The sequence below is a fragment of the Octopus sinensis genome, linkage group LG14 (assembly GCF_006345805.1).
Source record: "Octopus sinensis linkage group LG14, ASM634580v1, whole genome shotgun sequence".
NCBI classification, from domain to species: Eukaryota; Metazoa; Mollusca; class Cephalopoda; order Octopoda; family Octopodidae; genus Octopus; species Octopus sinensis.
The window spans coordinates 42,566,060-42,592,027 of NC_043010.1; the positions used below are offsets into that span (position 1 = coordinate 42,566,060).

Below are 25,968 nucleotides of genomic sequence, written 5' to 3' on the forward strand. Positions count from 1 at the left end.
AGTACTCACCCTTCCCATGCTAATATGGTAAAAATGGGCATAAAAGAATGAAAGAAAAATCAATATACAGGGTATTTGAGCTAAATTTGGAAATTTGCATAATGGAAAAATAACACAATATCCAATCTAAAAATAAATGTATTTTTTAAAATATCGAAAAATATCAATTAGGTTTTGGCTGGGAGATAACTTTACTCAGAGTGGCTGCACTCAACTTCCACCAAGATGGTTCTGAAATCTGGCAAATGCGTTCTTCACTGTGTTGGGAAGATCTTCAAACACCTCATTGGTTTTGGCCACCAGCTTCACCTTGGTGTTGCAGGCAGAGTGGTTGGTATCTTTTTCAACCCACTGGGACTACAATCAAGGGAATTAGGAGGGCAGAAATTGGGGTTGGGGAAGTTGTAGAAATTCTCTGACAACCACATCTGACTCTTTCCAGAAGTGTAGAAGGAGCTGAATTCTACTACCACACATATAATCTCACGGCAGCAACCCTATCCTGCTAGGGTTTGACCACAGTCTCCAACAGCTTGACATAACCATTTGAATTGAGCCTAAGGCCCTGTTCAAAGATGTGGGGATGAATTCCAGCTCACTGACACGGTCAGAATGTCTGCTGAGTCCTTTGTCATCTCTGTTGCAGCTGCCCTTGTCATGTCTTACAGCTTTTATAGTGTTCACAGAGCATTGAGCAGCAGTTATGATGTCTGCATTTTGATATTTAGCACAGATCACCATGATGCAAGGAACTCTTTTCCAATTTCAGATGACTTCCAGTCCTCCATGTCAGCTAACTTTTTCTCAACTACAACTTCAATCTTTATGCTTTCCAACACCATTGACAATTTATAAATACATCAAACTGTTCCTGAAAAAAAGGAGACATAAAAGGACATCAAATTTAGCACAAACACCCCATATGTATACACACCTATCTATGTATATATATATATATATATATATATATATATATTTCGTTATTTTCTGCCTTTTTTTGCCATATACAGCTTACAAATTCTGTTTGTTTGTGGAGACTTTTTATTAGAAGAGGAAATAGTGATCAATTTTGGCTGCTATTTCTAATATTTTCGGTATGTGGTTTTGAGCAACTTGTTGCAATTAACCCTTAATTATAATTATTATAACCCTTACCAAATATGGTCTTTTCCATACCGATAAATCTACTAGGTGAAATTGATTAATTTTATTAAATTAATTATATTCCACCCTTTATTGCATATATATATATATATTTACACAATATTTTGATGTATTGATACATAAATATGTGATATAGACAGTGTGGAAATAGAGAAAGATACAGAGTAAGAAAAAAAACCTGAAAAATAAACAATGAGAAAGGGAAACAGGTGCATATATACAGGTACATAAAACAAACACATAAAAAAAAGTCCTGACGCATAAGAACATAATTTATATATTCTTATGTATCCAAGGCATGCATGCACTTTTGCTATATCTGTTGAACTCTTTCAGTTGAACTTGATTAATACTTAATTTTCATTTCCAGAGAAATCTATTTTCTTGACATTTGAAATAATGTTATTTAATTTTACTGAACAAAGATATTTAACAAAAATTATTTAACAAAAATATTCAACAAATTATGAAATTTAACTCTAACTTGAAAAGTTTGTTTAGAATCTGGTCTACATCACTATTGAAGAAATAAAATGTAAATGCAAATCGAAGATTGAAATGGTAAAGTATAAAAAGGGAAGAAAATAATTCAACCCAAACCATGCTAAAGTGATACTGTAGAAACCAAGGGACGACTGTATACACGTATATGGATGCTGAGCATATGACCTTTGCAGATCCTCTGAGACTCTTGAGAAGGATGCCATTAATGTTCTAGTAAATTGTTGCAGGTCAACATTTGCACAAAAGACATGGATGGGAAGGAGATTCCACCAGTTTTATAACACTTATCTCTGGCAACACATATACTTCACTCCTGAATCACCAAAAGCAACTAAATGGGTGACTAAAACCAGTCTTTTAGACCTGTTGTTGGGAAACTTAGGATACTGGGTTTTTGTTTTGTGTAGAGAATGTAAAAGAATGTAAAAGTCTAAAAGACTGGTTTTAGTCACCCATCTAGTTGTTTTTGGTGATTCAGGAGATAAGTGTTATAAAACTGGTGGAACTCTAGTTAGAGACCTCATTTGAAGTACAATAGCTTTCAAAGAAAGAGAATGTTGTGTGTTATGGAGTTAGTTGTATTGAGCAGTGGTGACATGGCAGTGGTCAGATGCCTTGATGAGTGTAGAGATGTTTACCATTTGCTAGACGTTAGGTTCCAAGTTGAGAAAGATATAAAGAATGATAGGAGTGTATTGGTCTGAAATGGAAAGAGATGAAACAAGTTAGTACTAAGAATAGAGAATAAAAAACGGTTCAGAGGGCTGTCAGCAGGCAGAATCATTAGCACATGAGACTTAATGCTTAGCAGCATTTCCCATCTTTATGTTCTGAGTTCAAATTCTGCCAAGGTCAACTTTGCCTTTCATCCTTTTGGGGTTGATAAAATAAGTACCATTTGAGCACTGGGTCGATATAATCAACTTAACTCCCCACACTTGAACTTGGTGGCCTGGTACCAAAATTTGACATCAATATGAAAGAATTCTGATTCTGCACTGATAGCATTGGTGTAAGATATGTGTGAGAGCCATGATGAGCTGTAAGCATTGACATTATCAAAGATGGTAACTTTGAAGAGAGGAGAATTGAGATATATATTCTCAATACAGGAGGTTCTATGACCAAAGAGTCTGCATCAAAGAGCCTGAGCCTATTTATATACATACATTTGTGTGTGTGTGTGCGCATGCGTGTGCATGTGTGTGTGTGTGCACATGCGTGTGCATGTGTGTGTGTGTGTGTGTGTGTGTGTGTGTGAAGAAGCATAGACATGGCTATGTAGTAAGCAGCTTGCTTCCCAACCACATGGTTCTGGGTTCAGTCCCACATTGTGGTACCTTGGGCAAGTGTCTTCTGCTATGGTTTTGAGCCAACAAAAGCCTTGTAACTGGATATGGTAGACAGAAACTGGAAAAAGCCTGTTGTATATATATATATATATACATATATATATATATATATAATATATATATATATATATTATATATATATATATATATATTATATATAGTTTAATTTACAAAAAATAAAAGACAAAGACAGGTGAAGAAACAACAAGCAGATGTATTAGTTTAACGTTTGGGAAGAATGGAAAAGTATTCACTATTTATATATGATATAAATGAGCAACAGTAGAGGTCACAAGATCACTCCTTGAAAGTTTTTTTTTGTCTTGCAAATACTTGGTGACCCTATCAGTGCAAGTGCCACTTAAAAGCAACCATTCCACACTGTAAAGTGGTCGGAGTTCAGAAGGGCATCCAACTGTAAAAACCTTGCCAAAACTGACCTCACCTGTGTTTGTGCCCCATATATAGCACTAAGTCCACTCTGCTGAGTTGTTGGTGTTAGGAAGGGCATCCAGCTGTAAAAATCCTGCCAAAACAGTTACAGAAGTCTGGTGCAGGCTTCTAAGGCAGATATTAAACAATGTTGATGATGATGATGATGATGATATATAGACAGACAGAGAGACAGAGACAGGAACAGAGAGACAGAGAGAGATGGTGATGAGCTTCTTTTAGTTTACATCTAACATAATAGAAGACACCTGCCCAACATGCCATGGAGTGGGACTGAACCCCGAAACCAGCAATCCGTTTGGGAAGCAAACTTCTTAATCACACACCCATATCTATGTATATGAGTGTAGGGGGGGGGGGCACGCATCTACTCACATAGAAATACAAATATATACTTGCATACAAACACAAATGTATACTTATATAAATTTATAGTTATATATAGATAAATGCATACATGTAAATATATATACATATGCTTTATATATGTAAAGATGCATGCATATATGTATTTCTGTATATATGTATGAAGGTATGTATGTATGTATGTATATGTGTACATAAGTATATGCGGGTGTGTGTGTATATGTTTGTATATATGTATTTATATATCAATATATATATGTATGTATATCTGTCAGTGTATATATGCTTGTATGTTTGTATTTATTTATTGATTGATTGATCGACTGATTGATTGATTAATTGATTGATTGACAGGCAGACAGACAAACAGACAGATAGATAGATAGATAGATAGATAGATAGATAGATAGATAGATAGATAAATAGATTATGCACACATATACATACGTGCAATGTATATTTTCACAGAAATATGTTTGAATTTATATTAATGAGAACATAGAATTAATGTTTCAAAATATTTCCTTTAACATTCACAAAAATATTCCCTTTTCAAAGCAAAGAATCCCGCCAACTTTGAGAATGTTTTATTGACGCTAGTATACAATTACCACTTGCTGTTTGTGCATGACTGAACAAGAAGGCACTGCATCATTGCGTCTGCCAAGCTTACAAATCGATTCTTAACCATTGATTGAGAGTTTTAGGCAATTTTCTCTTGACTCACTTTTTGTAACAAGCATCACACACATACCAAAAACCAGTGCTGGAACTCTTTGGAAAATGAAACCTTTCTCTGTATGAGATGGAACATGTTACTCACTGATTCGCAAACATATTTGTGTGTGTGTGTGTGTGTGCATGCGTGTGTGTGTGTGTGCATGCGTGTGTGTGTATGTGTGTGTATCTACTTGAGTATATGTCAATATGTGGTGTGTTAAGTAAAACTAAAATTGGATAAGAATGATGTTAGATTAATGTAAATGGAATTTTTTTTCTTTAATTTTTTTCTTTTTTTCCTTGTAAAAAATATTCTAAAAAAATTGCAAGATGTATATTTCTGCTATCACTGAGTCAGGTTGGTGCCACTTTAGACAATATTCACAGCAATACAGTATGGTAGACTTTTCTAATTTGAACCCATTCTGTGCAGGTTTTATAGGGCCCTCGCCATATGACATAATCATTTATCTGCACTCGTATGTGCCTGAGGTACATTATTTGAGGAACACTGATAGTTACTTATGCATGCAAGTCTCCCCTCTCAGTATGACCAATGTTTATCTAAGGACCAGGCTGTTAACTTGAGGCAATGCAGCTTGGCACCAGAATTATCACATGCATTCCTGATGGAGCACAAAGAACCAGATCCAATACTTCAAACATATTTCACCATCCTCTCTAATAGTTCTGCCAATCTATCATCTTGGATTGGTATTTTTTTTTATCAATCCAAAAAGGATGAAAAGCAGAATTGACCCCAGTAGGATTTGGACTTAGTGTGCAGAAAGTTGGAATAAATGTTGCAAGGAACACACTCAAATGGTCTAATGACTCTACCAATTCCTCACCTTCATCCTGATGATATCGAAGCAGAATATAACATCAACAAATAATGGTGGTTATTTACATGAGGCAACATTCAAGTGTGATCATTACCAGCGTCACCTTACTGGCACTTGTGCCCATGCTAGTAGGGTGCCAAGAGCACCATCCGAGTGTGATTGTTGCCAGAGCAGCCAACTGGCACGTAAAAGGGCACCATTCGAGCGTGATCATTACCAACATCGCCTTACTGGCACCTGTGCCAGTGGCATGTGTAAAAAGATTTGAGCAAGGTCATTGCCAGTACCGCCTGACTGGCCCCATGCCAGTGGCACGTAAAAAGCACCTACTACACTCTCGAAGTGGTTGGCATTAGGAAGGGCATCCAGCTGTAGAAACTCTGCCAGATCAAGATTGGAGCCTGGTGCAGCCGTCTGGTTCGCCAGCCCTCAGTCAAAATCGTCCAACCCATGCTAGCATGGACGGCGGATGTTAAACGATGATGATGATGATGATGATGATGAACATTGAACTTCTCAACTTAGCGGACAAGAATTCCAATCTTGGCTAACTTTAGACTTATTGATCATTGGGTGACCCTTATCTATTTCTGCTTACGTTCCCATGTTCATCTGGAGAATACAGTTGTTACTAAATACCATTAAAAGAAATGAGATCAGGTATTGAATCAATGCAGTAGAAACTGCCTTTCGTAACCAAAGTATTTTACCAAACCTTAAAACTCAACACTGGCTTTAAGATACTTATTTAAACTTTATTGCTTATAACTTCTTTTCCTATTTTAACCATGCTGCCAGAATGTTCTTGAGAGTCAACATTTGGTCATTGATTAGCCATTCTCTTATGTTTAGTTTTGATGATATTAAAGATAAGTTAAGAAAGAACAAGTTGTTAAAGCTTATAATTGTAAATATTAGATATATATTTGAGAGCAGGCATGGCTGTATAGTAAAGAAATTTCCTTCACAATCACATAATCCCTGATTTTATCTTACAATGAGGAACTTTAAGAAAGAGTTCCTACATTAACCCAAGTCAACCAAAAGCTTGTGAAATTTGCTAGACAAAAATTATGTGAAAACTTGATGTTGATAAATAAGTACCAGATTAAGTACTTGGTGATGTCTCAGAAACACGGGAAGTTAAAACAGAAAAAAAACTATATGGTCTTTACTTCAGTTTCCATGTCAGTAATTTTATTAAATACAATACTCAGTCATTCTATGATGTTATTGCTGTTTAACCATGGGTCTACATTCATCTAATAGATATAAGACCAAAACTGTTCCAGCCTTTCTTATTTTAAGTCAGTAAAGTGTATTTGAAGGAATTTGGAGACATTTTGAATAAAAACTACATTTCTTTATGTCCTATTTCTTATCTAATCTAAGTATCTGTTTTACACTACTTTGTTTTCTTGTGAAGGTAGGGGCATGTTTTACTCTTAAGGAGAGAGATAATTTGACAAAGGAGCATACGTTCATACATTTGATTTCTTGACTGGAAAACAAGCAGATATTTGTAACCATATTTCTATATCTACATGTTCAAGAGTATATCTGGAATGTAAATGGCTCTCTATATAAGAATACACATAGATAGTATAAATGGGAAATACCAAACCTCATTGGCAGAAACTTCTGTGCAATAATATTTAAATAATATTTAATGTTAATTTGAAATTCATGATATTCCTTTTAAGAATTTCACTAAAGGAATTGGTTTTTCACCTCAGATTCTGCAAAATCTGTTTCTTAACTTTAACAATAAGCCAAAGTACAGGCACATTCAAAAAGTATTCAACTTTATTTTTCTCACCAAAACTAATTCCACATGGGCAAAATCTTTTGGATGGGAGGTCACAACACCCTTCCTGCACATAGGGAAGAATTTTTGTGCCAGTATGCTGCATGGATTTCTGACTGTTTTCCTAGAGTACAGGCGTGCAGTGCACACTCATCAGATTTTTGTCTTTATGCAATATGCACGAACACATGGAGCAGAGACTTGAACTCATTTGTCTCATTACCAATGATGATGGTCTTCATGAAGTCTGGTTTGCACAGTTCAACATGTTCTGAGTGATTTCCATATATATGTAAAATATATCAGGAAATGAAGAACAATGGTGGCCAAATCACTGCTCACAAACTCCTAACTTACAGCTTAACTCTTCTCTCTTGTATCATAACCAGTTGCCTTCCTCTCTTTTTCGCTGAGTAGGATTATATTATGTTTCTGTTGTACCAACAACTGTGGACAACCAATGTTGGTTTGCTCATATCTCCATAACTTAATGGTTCGCCAAAAAGAGGCAAATACACACACACACACACACATAATATACATATACATATATATATACGGCTTCCATGCCGCTGGCACATTAAAAGCTCCAACCGATTATGGCCGATGCCGGACCCCCCTTGGCACCTGTGCAGGTGGCACGTAAAAAGCACCCACTACACTTACGGAGTGGTTGGCGTTAGGAAGGGCATCCAGCCGTAGAAACTCTGCCAGATCAGACTGGAGCCTGGAGCAGCCCCTGGCTTCCCAAACCCCAGTCAAACCATCCAACCCGTGCTAGCGTGGAAAACGGACGTTAAACGATGATGATGATGATGATGATGTATTAGGTTTATGTTAAACATATTATACCAATATATTTTATATGTATATACATATATATCTATGTATATATAATATATATATATATATATATATATATATATATATATATATATATATATACATACACACACACACACATGCACAAACACACACACATACACATTTATATAGCACAGTATTATACATCCATTTCAGCCTACTTTACCAATTGGTTTCTTACATGAGTGCTTGGAAAAAATCAATCTTGGCATTCATGAAAAGGGCTGTTAGGAAAAGTGTGGTGGAGGCTCTAATGATCACATTTATGGTGTGGTTCACTAATATCCAAGTACGTATCTCTATTCATGTGGGCAAGATCAGAAATTTTCACATTTACAGATTAGATAGGTATCCAGGTTAAGAGAGTTCTTTAGTATCATCCTTTTCTCTACATTGGTAGAGAAAAGAGCCTGCAACACATACTGCTATTTACACTTGTTCACACATACTCACTTACAAACACATAACAAGTGTGTGTGTGTGTGTCTCATTCTCCATTACCTTCAGTACATGTCTTAGACTATAATTTTGAAAAGTACAAAATGTATTCTACTACCTAAATATTTTTTTTTTCATAGAAGGGGAAACTTATTTCCCAAGTGTTACATATAATGGAGATATTACAGAAATTTACTGATATGATGGAAATATTCAAGATTGCAAGTACAGATAATATTTCCCTGTTTAAAATATTACTAGTACCTATATTTCTATGATACATTCATAATAATTAAATTAGACATATTGTTCTGAAGTACCATCAAAATACTGCCCTGCAGTGAAACTGATATCAAATGGTATTATACCATTCAACACAGAACGTAAGATTGTTTTTTGTATGTCACTATTGGTAACCAATAACTTTGCCATAATTGGTTTCCACTTAACTAATTTACCTGTTTAGTATTTCTGAAAGCAAGAATGACAAGAGTGTCAAATATTACAATGGCCCTTACTCAAAGACCACCTGGTTTTCTGTGGTTTATTCTTTTTACTATTGTATACGTCTTTTGACAATAAATCACTGCATATTGTGCCACTTGTGTGTTTATGTATGTATGTATGTATGTGTGTATGTATATATAGCTTGGGTCACTAAAGGATAACGAATGATCCTACCTCAAATGAACATTGCTTGAGATCAAAAATGAACACAAACACTCCCATGAAAAGGAGAGGGCAAAAAAGGAGGACAAGGCTGTCAAAAATATTAAGACAAACCCTAAAGCCTTCTATAGATATTCAAAACAATCTGCTTCAGTAATGTACAAAAGAGGGCAACTGCTTGAAGAAAACGGCTCACTGACTGCAAACCCTCAGAGGATTAGTGAAAGACTGAATGTGGAATACAAGAGTGCCTTCATCACTCCACTGGGACACTTGCAAATAGCTATGCCTCATTAGTTCTTTGACTCCACAGATCTACACAACAAAATGGCAATTATTGACAGCATCAACATAGAGGAAACTGATGTGATATTAGCCATTGATGAAATGAGCCCAACTTCAGCCCTGATGGATTCCCAGCAATCCTCCTAAAGAAATGCAAAGGGGCTCGAGCCAGACCACTTCAGATTCTCTTCCAGAGCTTCCTCACAACAGGGAGACTTTCCAAAATGTTAAAGGAAGGCAGTATATGCCCTATCCATAATGGAGATAGCAGAGCAGATGCTAAGAATTATAGACCTTTCTCTCCAACTCCCTGTGTCAGCAAAGTCGTGGTGCGCATTGTCAGGAAAAAGCTAATTGCATTCCTTGAAGATAATGACTTGCTTCTTGACACCCAGCATGGCTTTCACTCAGGCAGAAGCTACTTTACACAGTTTATGCAATACTACAACTGAGTGTTAAAACAATTCATGAATCGCTCAAATGTAAATGTGATATATCTCGACTTTGCAAAGGCCTTTGATAAGGTTGATCGTGGGATGATATGTCACAAACTATGGAGACTCAGCATAACTGGGAAAATTGGAGAGTGTTTGGATGACTTCTTAAAAGACAGGAGCCAAGCTGTAGTGGCCAAAGGAGCCTTCTCCACGGAGACATTAATAGTAAGTGGAGCGCCTCAGGGAACTGTATTGGGGCCACTACTGTTCGCGACAGCTCTTTCAGATATGTCATCAGTTACACAGATAGCCTCACTTACTAGCTATGCCTACAATTACTACAAGCAGTCAACGAACCTTCTGAAGCTAATCTTCTACAGAAATACCTAGATGCCATATATAAATGGGCTGAGGACAACAACATGCAATTTAATGCAGGTAAATTCCAAGTCCTCCGCTACCAGCTAAATGGTGCTCAGAAATCACAGCAATAACTCTCAGTACATGTCCTCAGATTGCACTGTCCACAGATTGACACCCAAACACTCTGAAACGTTCATACTGGAGCTTCCAGTGTGAATGCCAAGCAGTACAGTATGTTTCTAAATTTCTGGCAAAGTGAATTGCTTCATGGTGCTGTTTTTCTCATATACAGTACCCAACTAAACCTACTACACTGTGTAGTCAACAAAATCAAAAACAAACAATGCGCATGTGCAAAATTAAAAATATAAAATGGAGACACTTTACTCATTGCACCCTATATATATACAATTGAAAAATAGGATAGATTCTTTATAAGTATTTATCAAGTAGTTAGCATGAAAAACCTCATAAGGGAAAAATCCATCAATTATTCCTCTTAAATATATTTACTCATATTAAGGGCATTAATATACATAAATGCCTTAATATGAGTATATATATATATATACCAGAGTAAACACATAAATATGAAACAAGGTGGAAAAAAGAGTACTCAAATACCAGAGGTAGAGTAATATGCTTTATTTAAAAGCAGCAGAAATATAACAAAAGCTTTTGTTATATTTCTGCTGCTTTTAAATAAAGCATATATATATATATATACATATATATATATATATATATATATATATTTATATATATATGTGTGTGTGTGTGTGTGTGTGTGTGTGTGTGTGTGCGCGCGCGCGTGTGTGTGTATATGTATATGTGTGTGTGTGTGTGTATATGTATATGTGTGTGTGTGTGTGTGTGTGTGTGTGTGTGTGTATATATATATATATATATGTATGTATACACAACAGGTTTCGTCACAGTTTCTGTTTAGCAAATTCTACTCAGTGGATATCAGTTAACCCTAGACTGTAGGAGAAAACACTTGCCCATGGTCTGCATAGTGTGACTGAACCCTGAGGTTGCACAGCACTATTCCTAACTGCACAGCAACACCTGCATCATTACACAAAGAACAATTATCTTAGGCAAGAAATATAAGATTTATCTCTGTAGTGATAATCTTATGTGTTGCAATAATCTATTGCTGTTTGAAAGAAATGCCTAACTACTATTTCTATATGAAGATCAATGTTATGAAATAATCTGAGCGCTTTCATTTCTCTCAATGGAGACTTACAGATTCAATTGAATTTCCTGATGTTGATCTTACTGGCAACATATTTTGTTATATTTGATCCAATATTCATGGCCTCACACCTCATACTATGATGTCAAAGTTAAAGAGGAATTTTTGTGTAAATGTTTATGATAAGGAAATAGCTGAACAGTCAAGCTAAAAAAAAAAAAAAGAAGAAGAAAAGCCTTGAAAATGAAGTTTAACTGTTAAAAATCGAATAAAGTTATTACTGAACATAAATTGTATTACCCATGAAGATAGATGTTTACTTTGATAGCGTTTGTTTATGTATTGCTAAAACAAGTCTATAGAACTGAACTAACAACTGTATTTATGTATTTCTAGATAATTACAAGATTTACTGCAGAGTTAACAAGCTACAAAGTAAATATGGAAAAATTGTGAAGATACGAAAAGTTCTTTACAAACAGTTGTAGTTTTTGTATTTTCTTAATTACATTTTCTAAACAAGAGCATTGTTAGTTATAAGGTTAGTAATAATGGACCAATCACTGCTTCATTGCATTTGAGCAAGATGAACAAGGAGTCTCTGTGCAAATGAGTAAAGCAAACATCAGAAGGAACTGGTTGATCAATACCTCATTGACACTTTAGTCTTTCACAGATATACATCCATCACAGATATCTTTTATCTTTTACTAGCATTATGACCCGGAAACACCAGATCATAGTGCTAGTGCATGCATATACAGCTGCATGCATGCGCACATACACGCAAGTACTGTCCAAATCTCCGATCAATCACATACAGCTAGCTGGCATTCAATTGGCGTATCAAGTTTCGGGCATTTTGATTGGGTTTTGGATAGAAAATTCACAAAAAAGTCACTTCTACTGATTTATTAATGGCTTTGCAGGGTGACTGGGGGAAATGTGAAGATGTGCACGACCACCCTGGGACGGTTTTGAATGACCATAGAAAGTGCGAGCCCTCTAACTGAAAAATTGTGGATTTGTATATATATCTTTACTACCCACAAGGGGCTAAACATAGAGGGGACAAACAATGACAGACAAAGGGATTAAGTCGATTACATCGACCCCAGTGCGAAACTGGTACTTTATTTATCGACCCCGAAAGGATGAAAGGCAAAGTCGACCTCGGCGGAATTTGTGGATTTGTATAAAGGACACAGACGCAGACATTTTGCCGTTTATATATATAGAGATTTGTTTCAATCATTAGATTGCAGCTATGCTGGGCCACCACCTTAATGAATTTTAGTGAAATGAATTGACCCCAGTTCTTGTTTTTTTAAGCCTGGTACTTACTCTATCAGTCTCTTTTGCTGAACTGCTAAGACACGAGGACATAAACATGCTAACACTGATTGTCAAGAGATGGTGGGGAATAAACACAGATACAAAGATACACACACATATGATGAGCTCATTTCAGTTTTTGCCTACCAAGTCCACTTACAAGGCTTTGCTCAGCACAAGGCTATAAAGTAGGAGACACATGGCCAAGGTGCCATGCAGCGAGACTGAACCTGGAACCATGTGGTTCAGAAGCAATCTTCTTATTTCTTTATTGCTCACAAGGGCTAAACATAGAGGGGACAAACAAGGACAGACAAAGGGATTAAGTCGATTACATCGACCCCAGTGCATAACTGGTACTTATTTAATCGACCCTGAAAGGATGAAAGGCAAAGTCGACCTCAGCAGAATTTGAACTCAGAATGTAGCAATGGGCGAAATACCTATTTCTTTACTACCCACAAGGGGCTAAGCACAGAAGGGACAAACAAGGACAGACAAACAGATTAAGCCGATTATATTGACCCCAGTGCATAACTGGTACTTATTTAATCGACCCCGAAAGGATGAAAGGCAAAGTCGACCTTGGCGGAATTTGAACTCAGAATGTAACAGCAGACAAAATACCGCTAAGCATTTTGCCCAGCATGCTAATGTTTCTGCCGGCTCACCGCCTTCTTACCACACAACCATGCTTGTACTTATAATGATCCTACATGTCTGTAAGTATGTATATACATACCTACAAACAGACAGATAGAAACATACATGTATGATGGCTCCTGCACAGTTTCTGTCTATCAAGTTCTACTTGCAAAGAATGATCAACCATAGTTAGGGTTGAAGAGCAATCGAATCAAAAACAGAACTACATATTTACATCGAAAATTTACCACTGCAACCATATCTAATGGAACTAAATATTACAGGACTATATCTGTGTGACGTTCCAATGACTATTCAATATATTCGTCATAAAATATTTCCTATATTAATATAAAAAATGCTCTCTGAATAAAAGAAACATTTCTCATCTTATATGACAAGACAGATAGAAAAATCAGCCATGTGTTTATAAATGATGTATGGCTAAAACGAATGAAAGAAGAATCAATCAATAAGTTTAAATTAAAAATATTTTTTTTATTTTCAGTTTTTTTTCAGTAACTGCCACCAATAACTTTCTAAATTGGATCTCAGCATGACTATTCAAAATTAATGAAATGATCATAGGATTGTCAAAAATGGCAAGAAATGTTCATTAAATAGCTATTGCTAAGAGCTGAGTGGTGTTACTGATTCAGTGCTTGAACAGAACTTCACAAATATACCAGTGAGATTTTATTGCATCATGCTGCATGGTGTCTGTTGATGACCTGAAGATAAAATACACACACACACACACACACACACATACACTTTCTCTCTCTTTCCCTCTCTCTCTCTCTCTCTCTCTCTCTTTCTCTCTCTCTTTTTCTTTTCTAATGCCCTTCACTCTTTCAGACATACATAGGGAACGCGCTGCAATTCTCAGTCCCTGCAACTCTGCTTATTATCCAACAACCTCCATCGTACTGGCAACTAATTACTTTTCAGATGATCCAGCTTAAATTAATTTTTCCTTAAGCTTAATATCAAGAATTTTTAGCTAATGATGCTAATCATGATACTGATTACCAAGATGATGGCTGGGGAGTGAGAGGGTGGAGGAGGATGGGGGAAGTGAGAGAAGTAGATGGATGATGAGAGGGAGGGGAGAGGAGAGGACGGGAGGAAGAAGAGGGGATGGGATGGGGAGGATAGAGGAGGAGGAGGAGGAGAGGATAGAGGAGGAGGAGGAGAGGAGAGGATAGAGGAGGAGGAGGACAGGATAGAGGAGGAGGAGGAGAGGATAGAGGAGGAGGAGGAGGAGGAGGAGAGGATAGAGGAGGAGGAGGAGGAGAGGATAGAGGAGGAGGAGAGGATAGAGGAGGAGGAGAGGAGAGGATAGAGGAGGAGGAGAGGATAGAGGAGGAGGAGGAGGAGAGAGGATAGAGGAGGAGGAGGAGGTAATCAATTTAGTATTTTGAATTTCTTTGAGCTTTGACAGGCAAAGGAAACAGCAAAATATGCTCCCTTAATGTTATTACAGATATGTAACATAAATAACACCAGCAGATCAGCAGCATTAATAGTGCTGTTATTACACTCTGAACCACCTCTGACTGAGCTGCAAAAATACTCAAGGGTCTTCCAGTCATGACCATCCCATCAATTTTAGCCTTTCGTGGGAGTGAAGGGGGATTTAAAGGACCCTTGACAACTATTTCCAGGAGATAAAGTGTGTGGAGACATCTTTTACTGTTGTTGATCTTCAGCCCATCTCAATGTGGTTCTGTAGTTCTCAACTATTTTTCACCTATGGACTCCATTCAATGTTTAAAAGCTAATTTCATAGATACTTCTTTCAAAATTCCTCTTTTGTCATTCACTCATTCACTTTTATTGGTTGAACTTATATAAAGCATCCGAGAAGGAAACCTTGTAAGACATACATTTAAATCAGAGCTTTTTAAGGAGCTTTAAAATACTACTGTAGATCCCCAGTTTACTATTTTGCAAGCAGGGACCCCTCTGCCCCCTGTCTCCTTACTCATTAAAAATATTATATGGGCCCCTAGAGGCCATATGAACTCTGGTTAAGAACCACTGATGTAGATCAAGCAGACCCATAGATGTTCAGTCCATGACTTTCTCTTTTGCATACCATACGCTACATTAGCCAATGTATCTGTCTTTATTCTATGATTGTGTAGGGTTTGAGGGAGATTTGACTGATACATGGTTCTTCATTGGCTCCTTGTGGTAGGTTTGTCATTATTATTGTTGCTGCTGGTAGGGCAATATTCTAGAGCCATAAAATCATTATTCATAATGTTCCTTTCTTTCCCTCTTTCTCACTCTTTCTCTTTCTCTCACTCTCTTTCTCACTGTATATATATATGTATATTGCCTCGACTGGCTTCCGTGCCGGTGGCACGTAAAGAGCACCATCCGAATCATGGCCGAAGCCAGTGCCGCCTCGACTGGCTTCCGTGCTGGTGGCACGTAAAATGCACCAATCCGACCGTGGCCGTTGCCAGCCTCGCCTGGCACCTGTGCGGGTGGCACAGAAAAAGCACCCACTACACTCACGGAGTGGTTGGCGTTAGGAAGGGCATCCAGCTGTAGAAACATTGCCAGGTAAGACTGGAGCCTGGTGCAGCCTTCTGGCTTCCCAGACCCCAGTCGAACCGTCCAACCCATGGAGAACGGACGTTAAACAATGATGATAATGATATATATATATATATATATATATATAGATAGATAGATAGATAGATAGATAGATAGATAGATAGATAGATACATACATACATACATACATACATACATACATACATGCATATATACAGTTCTGTGTCTGCTGTAATTGCAGTATTGTTGTTTAGGTATCATGAATTACATCAACGCTATCAATACTGTTCTTGGATTGTTGTTGGTGTTGTTGTTATTGTTGTTGTTAATAACTAGATCAGAGGTATTGCTGTTACCACTATAGCTAGTGTTGTTAATATCATTAGCTAAGAGATCAGTGCTATCACTGAGTTGCTGTTGTTGTTGTTGTTGTTATTAGCTAAGTCAAAGCTATTGCAATTACTGGTTTTATTGATATTGTTAAATAGATTTATCATATTGATATGGCTGTTGTTGCTGATCTTAGCTTCAGCTAGATCACTGGTAACACAGCAGCAAGCAGCAGCAGCAGTAGCAGTGGTGGTGGTGGTGGTGGTGGTGGTGGTGGTGGTGGTGGTGGTGGTGGTAGTAGTAGTAGTAGTAGTAGTAGTAGTAGTAGTAGTAGTAGTAGTAGTAGTAGTGGTGTGGTGGTTGTAGTGGTGGTGGTTGTGGTGGTGGTGGTGGAGGTGGTGGTGGTAGTAGTAGTTGTAGTAGTAGTAGTAGTAGTAGTAGTGGTGGTGGTGGTGGTGATAGTAGTAGTAGTAGTAGTAGTAGTAGTAGTAGTGGTGGTAGTGATAGTAGTAGTGGTAGTAGTAGTAGTAGTAGTAGTAGTAGTAGTGGCGGTGGTTATTGTAGTAGTAGTAGTGGTGTGGTGGTGGTGGTGGTGGTGGTGGTGGTAGTAGTAGTAGTGGCGGTGGTGGTTGTAGTAGTAGTAGTGGTCGTAGTGGTGGTGGTAGTGGTGGTAGTAGTAGTAGTAGTAGTGGTGGTGGTAGTGATAGTAGTAGTAGTAGGTAGTAGTAGTGGCGGTGGTGGTGGTGGTGGTAGTAGTAGTAGTAGTAGTAGTGGTGGTGGGGGGGTAGTAGTAGTAGTAGCAGCAGCAGCAGCATCTTTAGCTGCATGAGTAGTATCAATACGTCATGTATCACTGGTATCACCATTGCATTTGTTAATCATGCTAGGCTTTTAAATCTTCCATCCATTAACCATGTCATCTACTATTTCTGGTTCCTCTATTTACCCGCTGATACAATTGTAACACCCACAATCACATTATGTATTCATTTAATACAACATGTCCTTCATTAAGTCGGTTACATTTTGCTAATATCAAGCATCCTCATAGATAATGGTGTACTGGATAACACTTACCAAAATTTTTAATTGAATTGAATGCTGCTCCTTAGAGAAAGAAACCAAAACCTGCATGCAAATGTCAGCCAACAATCATAGTAAAAGAGAGATGTAATCATTGAAAGTAAGAACGAATTTTGCAGAAATTTGAATTTTCAGCCCTACTTGATATGTAGGATATGTGTAGGCAGGAATTTCCTTTAGTGCACTGAGTGCAATCTATAGATGCAGAAAAGGTGAAGTGGAATAATAGGAAGGTTTACACAGAAAGTAGTGTTTGCATGTGGAAGCAGTACAATTGCCATATTTCTTCCAGTTTTTATATTCTGAGTTCAAATTCCACCTAGGCTAACTTTACCTATCATTCTTTCGAGATCATTAAAATAAAGTAACTGCCAAGTACTGGGAACAAAGTTATCAACTAACACCCTCCCCTTGAAACTGCTGACCTTGTACCTGTATCAGAAACTATTATTGCTATTGTTGCTGCTATTCAATCAGATAAATCCTTCCCCTTACTAGTTGTGGCCCTTATAACAAATTCAATATCAATAATTGTTATTAATATCAGGTCATCCCTTAAGTAATGTTGTTGTTTTTGTTTTGTAGTGGGCTTTGAAAAAATAATAAAAAAGCAAGTATGGTACCAATTCAATCAACTATATATTCCCCATTAGAATTTTATTGATGGAAAAGAATACAATTCCTTAGAGGCACTTGAAATGGACCTTCAAGAGGTTTTCTCTTCTAAGTCAGCTGATTTCTGTAGGAATGGTATAAAAAGAAATAACATTCTTTTTATACCATTCCTACAGAAATCAGCTGACTTAGAAGAGAAAACCTCTTGAAGATCCATTTCAAGTGCCTCTAAGGAATTGTATCTTTTCCATCAATAAAATTTTGCAAGCTTCAGAATAAATGATAATCCAAAGGAGCAAGGTCAGGAGAATACAGAGGATGTGAAAGCCTTTCCCATCCTAGCTTCTCAATCTTGATACATGTGATTTTTGCTTTGCACTATGAGGTCTGACATGTCATGATGGCAAATGATACCCTTTCGACTGACTAGAGGGCACATTTGTTCTGTAAGTTTTCCATTCACTCTATCAATTTTTTCACAGTACACTTGAGCTGTAGTTGTCTGGTTTTGTGGCAGGGTTTCAAAGTGTATTTCACTAAACATGTCTCACCAAATCTTTGACAAAACTTTCCAAGGATGAAAATTTTGTTTTGGATTGAACCCATTGATATCAGTGTTTAACACTCTTATAGAGTATCCACTTTTCATCACAAGTCATTAAGCAGTTCAAAAATGGAGATATTTTCTCATGTGAATAAAAAGCAGTGCAGATATTGACAAATTCCCTTTGATTGTATTCATTCAGTCCATGTGGAACCCATTTGCCAAGCTTAGACATGATTCCAAGTTCTCGCAAATGGCAATGGACTCTTCAAAAGTTGCATATGAATTTCTTCCAGTTGCAGTTTTCAACACATCATTAGCAAAAGAGACAGGATGCTTAGAACAGCAGGTATCTTCCAAGCTAAAGTCCCCTTGTTAAAATTTATGTAACCATCGTTGGCACTAGTTAATATTCAAAACACCATTGCCATACATTTCTTGCACATTCTTTTTATACCATTCCTACAGAAATCAGCACATTCTTTACAGCATTTGATGCATTGTTGCCTCTTTTATACTCATGTCTAATGTGCTCTTCTGTGAGATCCATTTTCCTGAAAAGCTATTAAAGAAACAAATTATTATTTGTCTGTTTGCAATCTAGGATCTGTCTAAATGAAGCTTTCCTTGCTCGGTGGTATTCCTTGCAGCGAGCTGGCAGAATCGTTAGCATGCCGGGCGAAATGCTCAGCGGTATTTTGCCTGCCACTACGTTCTGAGTTCAAATTCCGCCAAGGTTGACTTTGCCTTTCATCCTTTCGGGGTCGATTAAATAAGTACCAGTTACGCACTGGGGTCGATATAATCGACTTAATCCGTGTGTCTGTCCTTGTTTGTCCCCTCTGTGTTTAGCCCCTTGTAGGTAGTAAAGAAATAGGTATTCATGCACTTGTGAAAAACTTTTGTTTAAACATGTTAGGGCATGTTTCAATAAGTATGGTCTGGAAAACAACATTACTTATGGTATGACATAATATTATCAGATTTGTCACATTTGACATTTGGTTTCATAAAACTTCCCTGTCCCACAGAGTTACTTTGCTGGAGTCCAGTGATGGAGTAGGTGTCCCTCCTTTTCTGTGTGGTAGCTATCACTGGAACAAAAAAATTGGCTATGAATATTTACTAAAGTTTAAAAACCCACCCACACACCAACCCATCCAACAAATGAGACTGTGAGAGAAAGAGAGAAAGAGAAAACAAAGTGACAGTCTGTCCATAGATGTGACTTGCAGGGCTTTGCTTTTTTTTACCCGTTTTTGTTAAACAGTTGCTGATCTTTCAAATGACTTCCATAGATTTAATACAAATATATTGATTCAAACATGTCAGTATATATTAAAATACAGTTCTGAAAGAATCAAGTATGATATAAAAAATACTTAAGGGATACTAAATTACTTGCATTTATAACAGGCATACAGAGAAGATCAGTATTAACACCACTAAATTCCCAAATACTGTTTTCATTAATATTGCAATTTCCTCTGAAAAATTATTTTAGCAATATCAATATGTTCTTGAAATCTATACTATGCATTAATATCGTTATTTCTAAATTCACATTCTCTTAGTCAGTTTGGTTAATATTCTCTTCATAAGAATGCAATGTAGATACGCTATTTTATTTTATTTTTTCTCTCTCGTGTTAGATTACACATGTGATATTGCATATCATGTTATTTGGTTTTATTGGATCAATTTAGTCATTGTTTACAGATTTTTAGCTAGATCTCAGATGAAAATATTTCCTTGCTTATGTTTTATCAGTGCCAACTTTTCATCTTCTTAATTTATGAGTCTTAATATTCAGTTTCTTCCTCCTAGCATATAAAGCAGATTGATTACTTGAGTATCAGATTGATTGCGTATTTTCACTGAATCGTTATTTGCTTTTATCCCACATTACAGATCAAGTGTTTGCCTTCTTTTTAGAATGCAGCTTTTACAGTTGAAGATTCAGTTGTTTACTCGTTTCATAATAAAATGGTTTATTTAGCCATCTTTTCATCTGCACTATATTTACCTTAGTTTTGCAATTAAACATCCACAATGTTTTCCCATTTGATTGACCTTTTCATTTAGAAATCTGGATTTTCATATGCTTCTTTTTTTTCCAATCTATGAGGTACAAGCATGGCCATGTGGTAAGAAGTTCACTTCACAACCACATGGTCTTGGGTTCAAGTCCCTCTATGTAACATCTTAGGGAAGTGCTTCCTACTATATTCCTGGGCTGACCAAAGCTTTTGTGAGCGTGTATGTGTACATGTGTCTGTGTATGTGTATATGTGTCTGTGTATGTTTTTATATCAGTTCATATTCTCATCTTCCTTCACATATGTCTTTTGGTTGTAAACAATTGCTTTGCTCTTCATGTGAACGGTGTCATTTGTTTCCAGTTCTCTTTGTAACCATGTCTGGGCTATTTGTTGTTGATAGACTGGGAGATTATTACTGTACTTAGAAATAGGTGGAGATTGGCACCAAGAAAGGCACCATACGAAACTTTGTCCCAACTTTGATAGTGATGATGACAACAACAACAACAACAACAGCAAAGACAACAACAATGCATATACTGTTCCCTTCCACACATTTTATAGATATTGTTCTTATTCTGAATATTAATCCACATTCCTACCAGATTATAGACAAAAATATTTAACCTAAAATCCATTCTCTACATATCCTTTGTTGTCTATATACCAGACATACAAGCAGGAAACTTTGTATATATACCCCAAGTACACACACACACACACACACACACACACACACACACACACACACTCACACACACACATGTATGTATGCATGTGTATATGCATGTATGAATGAACGAATAAATGAAGTGTGTGCGCCTAATACACTAATTTCATTTCACATTTTCTAATACTGTCTCATTTCTAGCCATTTATTTGCAAATAACTGTCTCTGATTATAGTGTCCAGAACATCATGTTTCTCTATGCTATTGCAATATACTTTAAATTGAAAGCTTGATTGAATCTCACATGTTTTTGTTTCCCTTATCTACATTTATTTTATCCTATTTTCACAATTTCTTCATTGTTGGTTTTTGCTTGGATCACTTTGTTAAACTCTAGTTCACAAATCTTTTGTACATTTCTTTTTCTTTTTTTTTTTTTTCAATCTATATAACTTGTGAATAAGTACCTACCTTTATCCTAGTTCAAAAATTGATCTGTACATTTATTACCTTAGCTGACACACTCTACAACAGGTTCTGACAGAAAGTCTATCCATTATATGTTTAAAAAATTGTCCCATTCTTAGTGACACAAAAATACATATATTTTTTTTTAATTGTTCTTTTATAGTTTATCTTTTTTTTATTCATTTCTAGCTTCCTGCTATTATTTGTTCTTCATTTATCAAACAATCACTTTACAATCTTGCCTTTTTACATTGTCCCATCTATGATTGAATTATCTTACTTCTACACATTATGTGATAATGTGTATTGAAATGTGTTTCAGATACCAATCATTTATAAATTACTGATTAGAAGGAATATATTTCAGAAAACATGGTTGTTACTGTTACATTACCTTCAAGAGAATCAAGATAATAAAATTCTGGACTTTAATGACCGAAACCAATTGAAGAAATTGGCTCAACACCAGTAGACAAGTCAAAATTGATCTAGCTTGGCACAGTACCATTTTATCAGCATTTATCACAAACATATATAATAAAAGTTATGGAACAGCTACAGAAAATAGGACGGGAAAGAAAATCCCTTTCCAATAATTTTGAAATTGATATGAAGAAATGTGATGTCAGAAATAAAATAATGATAGACTTCAACTGAAGTTTGTTGTTGATGTGGCTGTAGATAATCTTGGCTTTCATTAACATCTCCTGAGGAAAGATAAGAAGTATAAAGGTGAAAATAGCAGTAGAGATTGTTAATGGAAACAATAACGAAAGTAAGAAATGAAAGTGAGTAAAAGAAATAATAAAGAAAATGTGATATAGCTGAAAAGGAAGAAGATAAAAATGAATAAAGAGGAATGAAATTACAATGAACAGAAGAGGAAACTAAGAAAGAAGGAAAGGAAATGAAGAGGAAAAAGAATAAGATTAATGGTGGGAATGAAAAGTAGGGAAGAAAAAGGCAAAATAACAGGGGCCATACACTTATATCGGAAATCAAAACAACCATGAAATTATTGAAATATGGCTGACATCAGAGTTCAAGACAGAAATAATTCTATGTTGGAACATTATTCTTATAACTCCAGGCTTTGCTTTTAGTCATTTGCTATATTCTATATTCAGGCACATATTATACATTTGCTCTGAGAGGCAAAATAATCCATACCAGTATCTGTGTTCCTTTGCTTTTGTATGTGAATAATAAGATATGCATTGTTATTATTGGATTGTCAAAATAATTAGAGCAGCAGATAAAATGCCTTGAAAAATTTGGATACAGTTCTGTATGTCCTGAGCTGGAATCTTGCAACGGTCAACTCTGCCTTTCATCCTTATGGTGTTGATAAAATAAAGTACAGTCAAACACTAGGGCTGCTTTGATCAAATAACCCTTTTCTCCAAAAAATATCTGGCCTTGTGCCTGCATCAGAAACAATCATCATCATCATTATCACCACCATCATCATGTTTTCAACAACTTAGTACAAGTTTCTACTGCACCACTAGGTACATCTATATCCCTAAGGTGTTTGCCACACTGTCTTCAAGGATGTAGAGTTGTGATTGCATATACTACATTAGATTTGTTGTAGGATTTGTTTTGTGGTTGGAATGGTTATCTTAATATTTCCCCTATCATATAGAATATGTGCATTATGAGTTGTGTTATTTTGTTGGGTGGTTTTTGTGATTTATATGTTCTGTGTGGATTGTGATAAGTGTTTTAGTATCAGTTAGTGATCATGTAAAATAATTAGTTCTGTATTGTTTTGTGTTTTGTTAGTGGCTTGAAACTGTGTGAGCATTTTAGTGTTATGCCATTGGATACAGAATAAGGCTATGTATTGCATTATTTTATCAGTTGCTATTGTGAAGAACATGTCATGTGTTATACAGTTTGGAGATGACTCTGTAAAGTACATGTTGTCTGGAGATGACTCTGTAAAGTACATGTTGTCTGGAGATGACTCTGTAAAGTACATGTTGTCTGGATGTAATTCTGTAAAGTACATGTTGTGCAAGTTGTGTTATTTTCTTCCCACTAATAAAGGGAAAGTCAGTACCCATGAACCTTTATTTTTTAAGGCCTTTAAAACTGGGCAGGAAGGATAGGAAGTTTTCCTCAAATTAGGGACCTAGTCCAGACATTTGTGATGAGGTGTGGATGCTGCTAAAAGCTCACAAGAACCAGCTGCAGATGTTTAAGCCGGGCAAAGAGCCAGAACTGCATACTGTAAAACATTCTTTTTGCTACTTTAACAAGTCCACTTCTCTTTAGCTGGGGAATATCTTTTATTTTCTCAACCCTAATAGGATAAAATATAGAATTGACATAGGTGGGATTTGAACCTAAAGTGTGGAGAGCCAAGATAAATACTGCAAGATACTTAGAATTCTGTGCTAATAACTTTTCCACTTCACCAGGGGATAATTATTTTTGTGTGAAAAATGCATTGTGTTCAGACTGTTTAAAACTCTTTTCGTGGGTTTGCAGAATTATTTGAAAGTCAGACAAAATATCATGCAGTATTTAGTCAAACCTCTTTATGTTTTCCTCTATCACATGGCTCTGGCAAAAAAGATTGGTGGACAAGGCTAAATTTACTGAAGACAGATACTTCTTCTTGAATTAGAAAGAAGGATAAGGACAGAGAGAGAGGTTCGTTCCACCCATAAATTTGTTAAAAGATGGTTGACAGTGGTGAACATAGCAAGAGAGTGGTTCTATTTTAAGCAAGCATTTGTAGATCTGAGGACAACATGTAAGAGAAGGTATTTGCTCTTAGTAATCAATATAATTCTGAATCAGTAAGTGTTTTTTTATTGATCCTGGTTAGAGACACCCCTGTTTCACCATTTATTTCTATACTATAAAGAAATTTGATTTCATTTGTTGCTTTTCCTGACTCAATTTTTGAGAAAACTGCCCCGCCTCTGTCACCACTTTATATTATCTGTCTTTGTAGTGTCTCCTTCATTTGGTGCCCCAAAGACAAATAAAAGACTAATGTTATCATCATCATTGTCATTGTTGTTCAGTGACAGAAATGATAATTTATCTCTGCCTCTTATATTCCAAGATCAAAGTCTCAGTTCCATCATCTGGCAATGACTTTAATCTGCCTTCACTCTATAATTCTTTCTACTATAGGCACAAGGCCAGAAATTCAAGGGACAGGACTAGTCAATTACATCAACCCCAATATTTCACTGGTACTTAATTTATCAACCCCAAAAGGATGAAAGTCAAAGTCAACCTTGGTAGAATTTGAACTTAGAACATAAAGGCGGACAAAATACTGTGAAGCATGCTAACGATTCTGCCTGCTTGTCACCTGACCTTCATTCTATGATTAGGATACATTAATATCATTACTTGATAATCTGAAAAGATGGTGAAATCGACAGTTGCAATGAAATTGATGGTTAATCTTGTATTTGAATATGGTTACATATATGTATGCACACACATACATACATGCACACATACATAATACATACATACACATACATACATACATACATACATACATACATACATACATACATACATACATACATGTATTCATTCATTCATTCATTCATTGTTATTCAATTAATATATTTCAAATATTTATTTCTTCAGAAAATTTACAGTTGATCGGGCCTCTAGAACAAAAAGTAAAAAACTTTTATAATTCCTGCCTTTTGGAGAGTGATGGCTTCAAACAAGATATCCGGAAAAAAACACTTGACTCTTTGAAAAAACTTATCCATAAAGTTGGTGGCTGGAGTTTTAAAAATGCCACCAACAGTACAATTTTATATCCTGAGTGGACATTTGAGTCTGTTTTACTTGAGATACATCTCCTGGACATATGGCCTCTATTTCGAATCACAGTTGATGTTGATGAAATGGATCTGTCAAGGAATATATTCAAGGTAATACACTACATTGTTGCTTTTGTTTTCTTTCCATTTTACTAATGTATTTCTTAAACACCTGATGAGATTTTATTTATATTCCACTACGATTAATGACATTGTGACATTAGTAGCCATTCACTTGAAAGAGAAATTTAATTCTTTAGTATTTAAACTGGCCATATCCAGGCTCTCTCACCTACTCTATAATGTTATTCTAAAAATAAAGAATCACATCATTGAAATCTTGAAACTACAAGATAATGCATAACTAATTCAAAACATT

At 36.1% G+C, this 25,968-nt stretch overlaps 1 protein-coding gene across 1 annotated transcript in view; it reads left to right on the forward strand.

The window, feature by feature from the left end:
* The window catches only part of LOC115219258, a 568,773-nt gene that overhangs the window by 505,389 nt on the left and 37,416 nt on the right, over positions 1-25,968 (forward strand). The window contains exon 5 of the mRNA XM_029789411.2: positions 25,405-25,700. Coding sequence (XP_029645271.2) covers positions 25,405-25,700 — 296 coding nt within the window. The remainder of the gene's footprint in view (positions 1-25,404; positions 25,701-25,968) is intronic.